This window comes from Rhinichthys klamathensis, unplaced genomic scaffold (assembly GCF_029890125.1).
Source record: "Rhinichthys klamathensis goyatoka isolate OS25496 unplaced genomic scaffold, OSU_Roscu_1.1 h1tg000429l_1, whole genome shotgun sequence".
NCBI classification, from domain to species: Eukaryota; Metazoa; Chordata; class Actinopteri; order Cypriniformes; family Leuciscidae; genus Rhinichthys; species Rhinichthys klamathensis.
The window spans coordinates 5,001-19,504 of NW_026606925.1; the positions used below are offsets into that span (position 1 = coordinate 5,001).

The 14,504-nt window shown below is 41.5% G+C and overlaps 1 protein-coding gene across 1 annotated transcript; it reads left to right on the forward strand.

Moving 5' to 3' along the window:
* The first annotated feature begins 7,677 nt into the window (after positions 1-7,677).
* On the forward strand, positions 7,678-11,068 carry LOC130071071 (neurexin-2-beta-like). The gene is made up of 4 exons (XM_056235686.1): positions 7,678-7,737; positions 7,918-8,056; positions 8,224-8,307; positions 9,602-11,068. The coding sequence occupies exons 1-4, from the start codon at positions 7,678-7,680 to the stop codon at positions 10,456-10,458; spliced, it is 1,140 nt and encodes a 379-aa protein (XP_056091661.1). The 3' UTR covers positions 10,459-11,068.
* Positions 11,069-14,504: the final 3,436 nt, after the last annotated feature.

Below are 14,504 nucleotides of genomic sequence, written 5' to 3' on the forward strand. Positions count from 1 at the left end.
AACACACAACCGTTACACACAAACACACAACCATTAATCACAAACACACAACCATTAATCACAAACACACAACCGTTACACGCAAACACACAACCGTTACTCATAAAACACACAACCGCTACACACACACAACCACACAAACACACAACCATTAATCACAAACACACAACCGTTACACACAAACACACAACCGTTACACGCAAACACACAACCGTTACTCACAAACACACAACCGTTACACACAAACATACAACCGTTACACACAAACACACAACTGTTACACACAAACATACAACCGTTAAAACACAACCATTACACGCAAACACACAACTGTTACTCACAAACACACAACCGTTACACGCAAACACACGACTGTTACACACAAACATACAACCGTTACACACAAACATACAACCGTTACACACAAACACACAACCGTTACTCACAAACACACAACCGTTACTCACAAACACACAACCATTAATCACAAACACACAACCGTTACACGCAAACACACAACCGTTACTCACAAACACACAACCGTTACACGCAAACACACAACTGTTACACACAAACATACAACCGTTACACACAAACATACAACCGTTACTCACAAACACACCACCGTTACACGCAAACACACAACTGTTACACACAAACATACAACCGTTACACGCAAACACACAACCATTACACGCAAACACACAACCGTTACTCACAAACACACAACCGTTACTCACAAACACACAACCGTTACTCACAAACACACAACCGTTACACGCAAACACACAACCGTTACTCACAAACACACAACCGTTACACGCAAACACACAACCGTTACACGCAAACACAACCATTACACGCAAACACACAACTGTTACTCACAAACACACAACCATTACACACAAACACACAACCATTAATCACAAACACACAACCATTAATCACAAACACACAACCGTTACACGCAAACACACAACCGTTACTCATAAAACACACAACCGCTACACACACACAACCGTTACTCACAAACACACAACCGTTACTCACAAACACACAACCATTAATCACAAACACACAACCGTTACACACAAACACACAACTGTTACACACAAACATACAACCGTTACACACAAACACACAACTGTTACACACAAACATACAACCGTTACACGCAAACACAACCATTACACGCAAACACACAACTGTTACTCACAAACACACAACCGTTACACGCAAACACACAACCGTTACTCACAAACACACAACCGTTACACGCAAACACACGACTGTTACACACAAACATACAACCGTGACACACAAACATACAACCGTTACACACAAACACACAACCGTTACACGCAAACACACAACCGTTACTCATAAAACACACAACCGCTACACACACACAACCGTTACTCACAAACACACAACCGTTACTCACAAACACACAACCATTAATCACAAACACACAACCGTTACACACAAACACACAACCGTTACACGCAAACACACAACCGTTACTCACAAACACACAACCGTTACACACAAACATACAACCGTTACACACAAACACACAACTGTTACACACAAACATACAACCGTTACACACAAACACACAACTGTTACACACAAACATACAACCGTTACACGCAAACACAACCATTACACGCAAACACACAACTGTTACTCACAAACACACAACCGTTACACGCAAACACACAACCGTTACTCACAAACACACAACCGTTACACGCAAACACACAACTGTTACACACAAACATACAACCGTTACACGCAAACATACAACCGTTATTCACAAACACACCACCGTTACACGCAAACACACAACTGTTACACACAAACATACAACCGTTACACGCAAACACACAACCATTACACGCAAACACACAACCGTTACTCACAAACACACAACCGTTACTCACAAACACACAACCGTTACTCACAAACACACAACCGTTACACGCAAACACACAACCGTTACTCACAAACACACAACCGTTACACGCAAACACATAACTGTTACACACAAACATACAATCGTTACACACAAACATACAACCGTTACACACAAACACACAACCGTTACACGCAAACACACAACTGTTACACGCAAACACACAACTGTTACACACAAACATACAACCGTTACACGCAAACACACAACTGTTACACACAAACACACAACCGTTACTCACAAACACACCACCGTTACACGCAAACACACAACCGTTACACGCAAACACACAACTGTTACACGCAAACACACAATTGTTACACGCAAACATACAACCGTTACACACAAACATACAACCGTTACTCACAAACACACAACTGTTACACACAAACACACAATCGTTACACTCAAACACACAACCGTTACTCACAAACACACAACCGTTACACACAAACATACAACCGTTACTCACAAACACACAACTGTTACACACAAACACACAACCGTTACACTCAAACACACAACCGTTACTCACAAACACACAACCGTTACACACAAACATACAACCGTTACTCACAAACACACAACTGTTACACACAAACACACAACCGTTACACTCAAACACACAACCGTTACTCACAAACACACAACCGTTACACACAAACACACAACCGTTACACGCAAACACACAACCGTTACACACAAACACACAACCATTAATCACAAACACACAACCGCTACACACACACACAACCGTTACACGCAAACACACAACTGTTACACACAAACATACAACCGTTACACACAAACATACAACTGTTACACACAAACACACAACCGTTACACACAAACACATAACTGTTACACACAAACATACAACCGTTACTCACAAACACACCACCGTTACACGCAAACACACAACTGTTACACGCAAACATACAACCGTTACACACAAACACACAACCATTACACTCAAACACACAACCGTTACACACAAACATACAACCGTTACTCACAAACACACAACTGTTACACGCAAACACACAACCGTTACACACAAACACACAACCATTACACTCAAACATACAACCGTTACTCACAAACACACAACTGTTACACACAAACACACAACCGTTACACTCAAACACACAACCGTTACTTACAAACACACAACTGTTACACACAAACACACAACCATTACACTCAAACACACAACCGTTACACACAAACATACAACCGTTACTCACAAACACACAACTGTTACACACAAACACACAACCATTACACTCAAACACACAACCGTTACACACAAACATACAACCGTTACTCACAAACAAACAACTGTTACACACAAACACACAACCGTTACACTCAAACACACAACCGTTACTCACAAACACACAACCGTTACACACAAACATACAACCGTTACTCACAAACACACAACTGTTACACACAAACACACAACCATTACACTCAAACACACAACCGTTACACACAAACATACAACCGTTACTCACAAACACACAACCGTTACACACAAACACACAACCGTTACACACAAACACACAACCGTTACACACAAACATACAACCGTTACTCACAAACACACAACCGTTACACACAAACACACAACCGTTACACACAAACACACAACTGTTACACACAAACATACAACCGTTACACACAAACACACAACCGTTACACACAAACACACAACCGTTACACACAAACAAACAACTGTTACACACAAACACACAACCGTTACACTCAAACACACAACCGTTACTCACAAACACACAACCGTTACACACAAACATACAACCGTTACTCACAAACACACAACTGTTACACACAAACACACAACCATTACACTCAAACACACAACCGTTACACACAAACACACAACCGTTACACACAAACACACAACTGTTACACACAAACACACAACCGTTACACTCAAACACACAACCGTTACTCACAAACACACAACCGTTACACACAAACACACAACCGTTACACGCAAACACACAACCGTTACACACAAACACACAACCATTAATCACAAACACACAACCGCTACACACACACACAACCGTTACACGCAAACACACAACTGTTACACACAAACATACAACCGTTACACACAAACATACAACTGTTACACACAAACACACAACCGTTACACACAAACACATAACTGTTACACACAAACATACAACCGTTACTCACAAACACACCACCGTTACACGCAAACACACAACTGTTACACGCAAACATACAACCGTTACACACAAACACACAACCATTACACTCAAACACACAACCGTTACACACAAACATACAACCGTTACTCACAAACACACAACTGTTACACGCAAACACACAACCGTTACACACAAACACACAACCATTACACTCAAACATACAACCGTTACTCACAAACACACAACTGTTACACACAAACACACAACCGTTACACTCAAACACACAACCGTTACTTACAAACACACAACTGTTACACACAAACACACAACCATTACACTCAAACACACAACCGTTACACACAAACATACAACCGTTACTCACAAACACACAACTGTTACACACAAACACACAACCATTACACTCAAACACACAACCGTTACACACAAACATACAACCGTTACTCACAAACAAACAACTGTTACACACAAACACACAACCGTTACACTCAAACACACAACCGTTACTCACAAACACACAACCGTTACACACAAACATACAACCGTTACTCACAAACACACAACTGTTACACACAAACACACAACCATTACACTCAAACACACAACCGTTACACACAAACATACAACCGTTACTCACAAACACACAACCGTTACACACAAACACACAACCGTTACACACAAACACACAACCGTTACACACAAACATACAACCGTTACTCACAAACACACAACCGTTACACACAAACACACAACCGTTACACACAAACACACAACTGTTACACACAAACATACAACCGTTACACACAAACACACAACCGTTACACACAAACACACAACCGTTACACACAAACAAACAACTGTTACACACAAACACACAACCGTTACACTCAAACACACAACCGTTACTCACAAACACACAACCGTTACACACAAACATACAACCGTTACTCACAAACACACAACTGTTACACACAAACACACAACCATTACACTCAAACACACAACCGTTACACACAAACATACAACCGTTACTCACAAACACACAACTGTTACACACAAACACACAACTGTTACACACAAACACACAGCACCGTCTGAAACGTACACCTCCTGGATAGATGGAGTTGGAGACACTCGTATAGGATAGAGGAATCATGAAATCATGTAATGATGAATAAATCATCTTTAAAGAGATCCTTCCAGAATGACTCAGAAAACTGCAGGTTAATTTATAGCTATGAATACAAAGCATAAAGTCAGTTTTATCAGCTTTATTGAAACAGAATCAAGATGCTCTTAATTTATCAGTTGCAGAACCAAGTCTAACAAAACAAACATGAATATTTCAACGCGCTGCGTATTAAATGTGTGTTTGATGTGAAGCGAGTGCATTTATAGAGGTTAATCTCAGTCTCTGAGCTCCCAGTGTCTTCTGTTGTGAATTATTAAGCGCTCGCGCCCCGCCGTCACTCCAGCGCTACACTTCAAAATTAAATTAGCTAAGAGAGAGAGAACTCCGGTCTCTTGCTTCCTTGTGTCCCGAGCGCTCTGGCGAACTCCCGTCAGGTTTACTCCCCGCTCATCCCGCTGTCAGACAGGCTCCTGGCGGAGGCTTGCTGGAAGGGTCCCTGCACTGGGAACTCTCACTGTTTTACACTCTTCCTCTAGATCACTAGATCATCCGTTCGTCTCTCAGGGTTCTGCTCTAAGTCCAGGACTCCAGTCTGTCATGGAACCAAACAATAGAACGGAAACTCTTTTTCTAGCAATTCTGAGAAAAAAGTCAGAGTTGCCAGATAGTCATGATTGCGAGACATAAAATCAAAATTTTGAGGAAAAAATTTCTGAATTGTAATTTATTTATAAACTCGCAATTGTGAGAAAGAAAAATCATCTCTTCCGTGAGCACTTAACATAAAAAAAAAAAAAAAAAAAAAAAAAAAAAACGTCCTTTTCCTTTAAATCCTCGCTTGTCTGGCTTATGCTACTCCGAGCTATGTCTGAACTTTGTATTTTGAGCACTTCTTGCGTTGTTTTTGTCTCTTCACGATGACTCGCTTGGTTTAGTCCTCAGTTGTAAGTCGCTTTGGAAAAAAGCGTCTGCTAAATGACTAAATGTAAATGTAAAAGTCGCAATTACCTTTTTCATATATCCGTTCTGCGAAAACGAGCTTCTATAGGAAAGAGGTTTCGGAAGACGGTTTTAATGTATTTTTAGTTTTTCTAGCAATTCTGAGAAAATAGTCAGTCGCCAGATATAAAAGTCAGGATTGCGAGATATAAACTCAAAATTTTGAGGAAAAAATGTCAGAATTGTGAGATAAAAGTCACAATTACCTTTTTTATATTTTTGTTCCGTGGCGAAAGCGAGCTTCTATTAGAAAGAGCTTCCGGAAGACGGTTTTAACGTGTTTTTGTCTTGTTGCCGTTTTCGCTGCTTGTTTTGCAGTCTTAAAACTGTAGTATAAACACAAAAGTGCGGAAAAAAGGTCAGAATTCTGAGATCGCGAAAAAACATAGTGGATTGCGAGATGTAAATTCGGAATTCCGAGAAAAAAGTCCGAATTGTAATTTATTTATAAACTCGCAATTGTGAGAAAAAAAGTCACAATTACCTCAGTTTCGTTAGGTTTTGAAGAAATATACAGCTGAGTATCATCGGCATAACAGTGAAAACTAATTCCATGTTCCCTAATGATATCTCCTAAGGGTAGCATGTACAGAGTGTGTGTGTGTGTGTGTGTGTGAGAGGGTAGCATGTACAGAGTGAACAGCAGCGGTCCTAGTACTGAGCCTTGTGGTACGCCATACTGAACTTGTGATCGATAAGACATCTCTTCATTTACTGCTACAAACTGATAACGGTCAGATAAGTGTGATTTAAACCATGCTAGTGCAATTCCACTAATGCCAACATAGTTTTCTAGTCTATTTAAAAGAATGTTGTGGTCAATAGTATCAAATGCAGCACTAAGATCGAGTAACACTAATAGAGAGATACAACCGCGATCGGATGATAAGAGCAAATCATTTGTGACTCTGATGAGAGCGGTCTCAGTATTGTGAGAAAATTGTGAGAGAAAAAGTCGCAATTACCTTTTTTATATTTTCGTTCTGTATAGCGAAACCGAGCTGCTATAAGAAAGAGCTTTCGGAAGACGGTTTTAACGTATCTTTATCTTGTTCGCTGCTTGTTTTGCATATTTCCATGTTCTCTGTCTTCAAGCTGCAGTATTAGCACAACAGTGCGTGTGTTTAATGATGTCTTCACTCAGTGTTGGTGCAGGTGTTCAGTACGGTTTGAAATGAGTGATTTAATTCTGTGTATCAGTCCAGATTTATTTCTCACTATTAAGTTTGGCCAGTTCTTGCAGTTCATCTTGGCTTATATTGCATCTCTTGAGAGGGATTTGCCGCAGACAGTCGTACGTGTCATTTGTTGCAGTTTTAGGAATAAAAGCAAAGGGATGAAACATGAATAAAGCAGTGAAACTGGAGCTCACGGTGGAACTGAGTCTGCACTGCGGTGAAGATGTGAGATATTAGTTTGTGTGTATAAAACGATGTTGGTCTTGTTGTCACAGAAGGCAAAGTTTGACCAATCACAGACTGTGTCACTGGGGGAATCTTTCCCGAGATTCATCATGAACACACAAACACGAGCAGCGACTGACTGAATCCTAGTTCAGTGATGTGTGTGTCGTGTGGATTGAGAGTTTGAGAAAGTTCGTCATTGAGAACCCCTGTCAGATCTCTTTGCTCACTTCATCCGGATTCGAGGTTCCTCTCCCCGGAGCGATCGATCCTGATCCTTCCCTCTCTGGGAATGGATTGCTTTGGGAAGTTGCATATTGTGAGATATTATTGTGCCCGGTGGCACCTAAAATCAGCAAAGTAGTCTTGTCAGCGACTGAATTATCAGACTCCATTCGATGCTCGTGACAGATCATTCCTCTAAACGGCTGGTCGCCTCGAGCGGCTTTTTCCAGCAATAGATATAAAAGATGTTTCCGTGAACAGGCATTCATTTAATCCAGATCGACTCGGTGAAGCGTTCCCCAGACTCTCAAGCCGCAGACACACATCTTACATCGGGGCTGTTGGGTGGGACGAACTCTGTGAAAGATATCATTAACATACTGTTTCCTTTTCAGCTTCTAACCCAACGATTTTAACTCTGTGTTATGAATGTTAATATCACCTTTTCTCCCCGTGGATTCACAGTTTCTTTGAGTTTAATGAGTCTGTTCATCATTATGCAAACATGAAGCTCTTTTTGAAGGTTGGTTAAGGGGAGGGGGGTGCCATGTTGATGCCATGGTTTGAGGAGGTTTCAGATCACAGACCAACAGTCCTTCCCCCTCAAGCTGCTTGAAACGCAATGTTTGTCACACTAATTTGCCTCATCATATGAATAACAATGATATGCATTATGTGTTTAAACAGAAACAGCTCTTCTGCACCCCATTTTCATAGATTTCTGCTCCATTAAAAGGTGTTGATGTTTCACAAGTCTAAATCTGAGCAACGAAAACTTGTATAATTTAACTTTTGGCATTCCTTGACACTCAGAGAAAAACAGGCCTTTGTTATTCATGCTCTGAGATTTCCAAAAGACAGGCTTATGGATAATTATGTTGAAAGATTTGGTCTGTGTTTTGGGGAGGGGAAACTCTTGTGGGACAGTAATTTGAAAATATCACCTTCGGTATCCCGGGGTGAGAGTGGGAAGTTTTGCATATAGATCCTCATCATTAGCGAGATATCACCATGCCAACGGGGAGCGGGGATTATGAGCTTTGTGAGCTCCGGGAAAAACGTTCAGTGAATGATGAATTCAAAACACTTTACCTACTTTGAAACATGGGGTGAAATTTGTTTATCACTATCCGAGAACAATCTTACACAGCTTTCTTTTTGTAATTTTTTTTTTCATGCAAAAATCATGCGGCCAATTTGTTAATGTAAGTGACCTGTACTACGTGGTTTGCTATCTTGTTAAACATGCAGTGAGTGGAGGTTAGCATAGATAGCGTTAGCATTAGCACTAGCACTAGCACTAGCACAGCCAAGTCTGTATGTACTGTACAGTAGATATAGAACTGTTTTTGTAGGATTTATCTGAATGTACATTCTAGATTATGCTGGGTAGCACATTATGCTTAAGTTTTAAATGATTTTCTGTATTATTCTAACCCTGTAATCAAGTATACAACAGTAATTCTTTAGCATTAGCCTAGCTGTTTATAGTCTGATTTTAAATAGATGCTAACCAAACTAACTTTAGAACTAACCTCATTAAGTCTTAGTCCTGTTCTAATGATGGTTCTTCTCTCTCTCTTGTTCATTTGTCTTGCTCGGGTAACTAATGCCGTGTTCCTTCTCTCTTTCATCCTAGGAGGTGAACTAGTGTTGCCAATTATAACTGTGGATTCCCTTGATCCCCCATCAATTGCGACACGTTACCCTGTTATTCCCCCGCCCCCGACCTTTCGCCCCTTCCTCACCTTGCTCGAGACCACCAAAGAGTCTCTCGCCCTGCCCGGGCGGCCCCCTTGTCCACTAGACCAGGAGGACTGCGAAGAGCCCATGGAGGTCTCGGCCTACGGCTCGGGCGAGATGACGGAGTCCGACGATGAGGATTACTATAAAAACTCGCCCCTTGTCACTGATCGGACGGTACTCCCGCCTCCCCCCCGGGGTGATCGCCCCTTTGCCCGTTTGCCCAACTCCCATCGGCCGCCGCTCCCCTTCACCCCTACGGCCCCACCAGTTTCCCGACTCAAACCTGGCATCAACACTGGCCCCAACATCCCGGCGGGTAAAATGAACACTCGTGACCAAGTGCTCCTGCCGCCCGCTCCGCCGTCGGGCGAACCAGAACACGGCGGGCGGCATCGACACAACCCAGGTATAACGTATCCCCCCAATTTCCCCCATGTCCCCACTACAGACCCCTCGTCGCCAGACCGAGGGCCGCCGGGAGCAGTGGAGGTCATCCGCGAGTCCAGTAGCACGACGGGAATGGTTGTGGGAATCGTAGCCGCGGCCGCTCTCTGCATCCTCATCCTCCTCTACGCCATGTACAAGTACCGAAACCGTGACGAAGGCTCCTACCAGGTGGACCAGAGCCGCAACTACATCAGCAACTCAGCCACGCAAAGCAACGGCGCCCTAGTGAAGGAGAAGCAGCCCGGCACAGCCAAGACGGGCACTAAGAGCAAGAAAAACAAAGACAAGGAGTATTACGTCTGAGCTCGGCCTCCAAAGGGACCGAGGCGGGAGAAGGAGAGAGATAGGATGAGGAATGGAAAGGGAGATTTTTCGGCAGTTAACCGGTCACTTATAGTGCTCTGACATCAGTCTTCTTTAATTTCCTGTCTCGTCTAGCTGTTGGCCTCATTTCCAGCGAGCGGTAAAGAGTATGAAGGTGTCTATAGGGTTTGGAATCATTCCTTCCCTCATTTAAATTTTTTGATAGCTAATCCCTGTTATGAAAAGAAACTCTGCAAACCTTTTGTATTAATGAAAAGGGGATTTTTCCGCACACTTAATTTGACACTCTAGTTTGTTCTTTGTAAATACTACTCGAGTCCTCAATATTCAGATCATCTCCTAGCCTGATGTCAAAACACCCGTGTATGCCAGGCTGCTTGGGCAATCCATTGTTGCTCCATCAGAGCATTGGATGTGGTCGAGAATTGTTTGGGAATGAGAGCAGTTAGATTGGAACGGCTTGGCATAGGTGACATTTCAGGAACAGATGGTGCCGAAAACGTTAAGCAGTCACACTCCTCCGTAATACTGCCAAACCAGCTCTGTGTCAAATCCGTCTCCTTCTCTTTCCAAGTGCTTCACGTTTCTTCATCCCTCTCTTTCTCTCTTTCCCCACACCCTTTCTTGGCTTGTTCTCTCTTTTCCTCCTTGTCCTTGGTGCTCAGGAGCAGATGCAACGTGATTCTGTTGTGTTTCCAGCATGTGGTATTCAAAATGAAAACAGACAAATACTGTTTCTGTGGAGTCAAACAAATTAATAAATGAATATATATACATATATATATCAAACCGTTACAACTAGCGAAACATCTGTGGATGATCCCTTCAGCCGCCAGAACTCTCGGAGGCCCGCGGTCACCCCACGTTACAGCAGATATTCGTCATGTGTGTTTGGGGGTTCCACAGGGCTCCGTCCTCGGCCCGCTGAGGATCTTGGTTTCTGCTCTAAGTACCTCATTCAAGAACCCGAAACACAACCCCCAACAGCAAATGGACACATCCATGTATACAGATGTTTGAAAAGGACTCGTGAACACGATTGATCAAGACCCACGTCCCCAAACCATATCAGTGGAAAACAGCAGAGACTGATAGGATGCTTTTTTGTTTTGTTTTCTATGTGTGTGCGTGCTTTCCTTTTTATTTTGTCACAATGTCAAATGGAAAAGACAATAGTGTTCCAGTTAACGTACATCCCGAGTAGGGAACGTGAACTCTCCTGCATCTTTGAGCACGTTCTCTCGGGAGGAAAGTAGGTATGAACTTTGCGCATTTAAGAAAACGGAACAAACTCTCTTGAAAGAAAGACGAAATGGCCTGTTTCTTGGAAGATGTACATCTTGAACTCTAGTATTCTAATTTTCTCAACTCTATTAAAAGAACTAAACTCTACAATGAAAAGAAAATGTTTAAAACAGTTTGTGAAATGTCTAAATATTTGAATCTCATCCCAGTGCTAAAAGAGATGTGTTTTTCCTAATTATCATCCCTAAGAAAAAAGAAAAAGAAAATAACGTGCAATGAAATGCACAGATAAGTGAATCAGATTCCAGAAAGCAGATGCTCCTTTGAATATTAAACAGCAAAATACGATTTGGTTTACAAGAAAACATTTCCTTTACCTGGCGGGATAGTATCCGGGAGACTTTGATCCTCCGACTCTCTCCTCTGTTTGAATCATGTCGCTCGCTTTACCCAGCGTGTGGAGGGCTGTTCATACTCCATATTCTCTCAACGAGGACCAGACAACCATCATCATTTGATTTCACTCTTCCATCTCTGAGTGTTTGTGTGCTTGTGTGTCTGTATGAATGTCTCCATTATTTCCGATCCTGTTCGGGTTTGTCAGTTGCATTTCTCCTCAGCCCCCTTGTTCTTTCTAAATGTTATTGTAGAGTGTTCCAGTGAGATGAATCTGCATACGTGTATATTAACAGAAGGGAATACAATTGGTTATATACTTCTTACACCCTGTGTCGTGTGCTTATTTAGCATTCACACTTTTCTTCCAGAACATTCTTCCTCACCTCAGCTCAACACAAACCCTTTGAGTGGGTAAACTAGAGTGTATTTATAGTCCAGTGTAACTCCATTTACAACCTTCATTCACATCACGATGAAGCTGGACACGAGTTCCGGTACGTTTTTGATTCTCATAATGCGGTTACAATTTCAAGATCATTTGCGATTCATATCTGGAAGACATCTCGTGCGTACGTTTGCTTGCATTACATTTGCGTATGCTTCAAATGGTTATCCAGATATGCAAATATGCACTACTTTAACAACAAGATAAGGCGATGCAGCTGTTGTGTAAGAACTGATAAAGTATACCAGTCACAGCAGCAATTGTTCAAAATTATCTCAGAATTTCGATTAGGAATATCCAACTAGGATTTTCCAATTAGTAATTTCTGATTAGGAATGTTCAGCTAGGAAACTCTAACTATGAATGTATCTATGACAGACAGATAAAGAAAAAAAAATATTCAGAAAAAAGAACAAGGTTCATCTAAGAACAAAAGACATCAGGACTGAAGAAGTGAAAGATTGAAAGTGTTGGAAAGTGCAGATGTGTTTTAGAACACAAACACACACTCTCTCTCTCTCACACACACACACACACACACACAGGCTCTCCTCTTTCTGTTTCCATGGAAACAGGCTTCAGCCTTTATGATGGTGTGTGTGTGTGTGTGTGTGTGTGTGTGTGTGTGTGTTTGGGGGTTTAAACAGTTCTCCAGTGATCTCTGGAAACAGGCAGAGAAATAAAAGAGGACAGACAAAACTGAAAATGAAGAGGCAGAGAAACAACAGTCAGTGTTTATGACCCATTAATGAAGAATGACTGGCGTTTTAAAATCATATATTTCATAGAGTTCACAATCACAAACTGTCAAAGAAACACATTACTAGAACAATTTGTGACTCTTCAAGTCCTGTAAATCACAATCTCTGCCTGATATTTCCAGGTTTTCCATGACAAGCAATCCTGACACACAGGCACACGCACACACACACACACACACACACACACACATGTTGGTGCAACAGCATTATGAGGACTCTCCATAGGCGTAATGGTTTTTATACCGTAAAAACTATATATTCTATCCCCCTACACTGCCCCTATCCCTAAACCTACCCATCACAGGAGACATGCAGCATTTTTAATTTTTTAATAAAACATTGTTTTTTATGTTTTTTAAGCCATTTGATTTATGAGGACTTTTGAAATGTCCTCATAAACCACCCATAAGTTGTAATACCAGTGTAATACACATGTCATTATACAAATTTGTGTCCTCATAAATCACATAAACCAACTCACACACACACACACACGCAATCACTCTCTCACACACACACAATCACACTCTCTCACACACGGCTTGACTACATTCAGTTCAGCAGCTCGTATTTATGATGTAAACAAATAATATTAATTAATTATTATTACAAGTAAGAATCGCCAAACAAAACTCGCCAGCTGGTGAATTTATCACAAATATACAAGAGAGAAACAGCAATAGAAACAAAAATACACTTTACAAATATTGTAAATACAGTTAAAGAAATATCATGAAGGCAGTATTTAGCTTTATTTAGTGAATTATAATAATCCTGTTCCCATGATGTCAGCGCTCTACTGTTTGAGTGATATTTCCTGGTAATTCTGTTAAAAATCATTAATTGTACAGTATGAATCACCGATCTCTAATGGTTTGAGATGGCGTGATGAAGCTCGCCGCTGATGAGATTATTACAGAAAATCTGCACAAATACTTTCAATCAACAGCATTTCAGCTCTGAACACAGACTGGAGGATCAGATGAGTCTCTGCTCACAGTGTGATTCACTGCATCTCTTCTCAGTTAAAGGGGTGGTATAATGCTCTTCACAAGATGTAAAATAAGTCTCTGATGTGTGTGTGTGTGTGTGTGTGTGTGTGTGTGTGTGTGTGTGTGTGTGTGTGTGTGTGTGTGTGTGTGTGTGTGTGTGTGTGTGTGTGTGTGTGTGTGTGT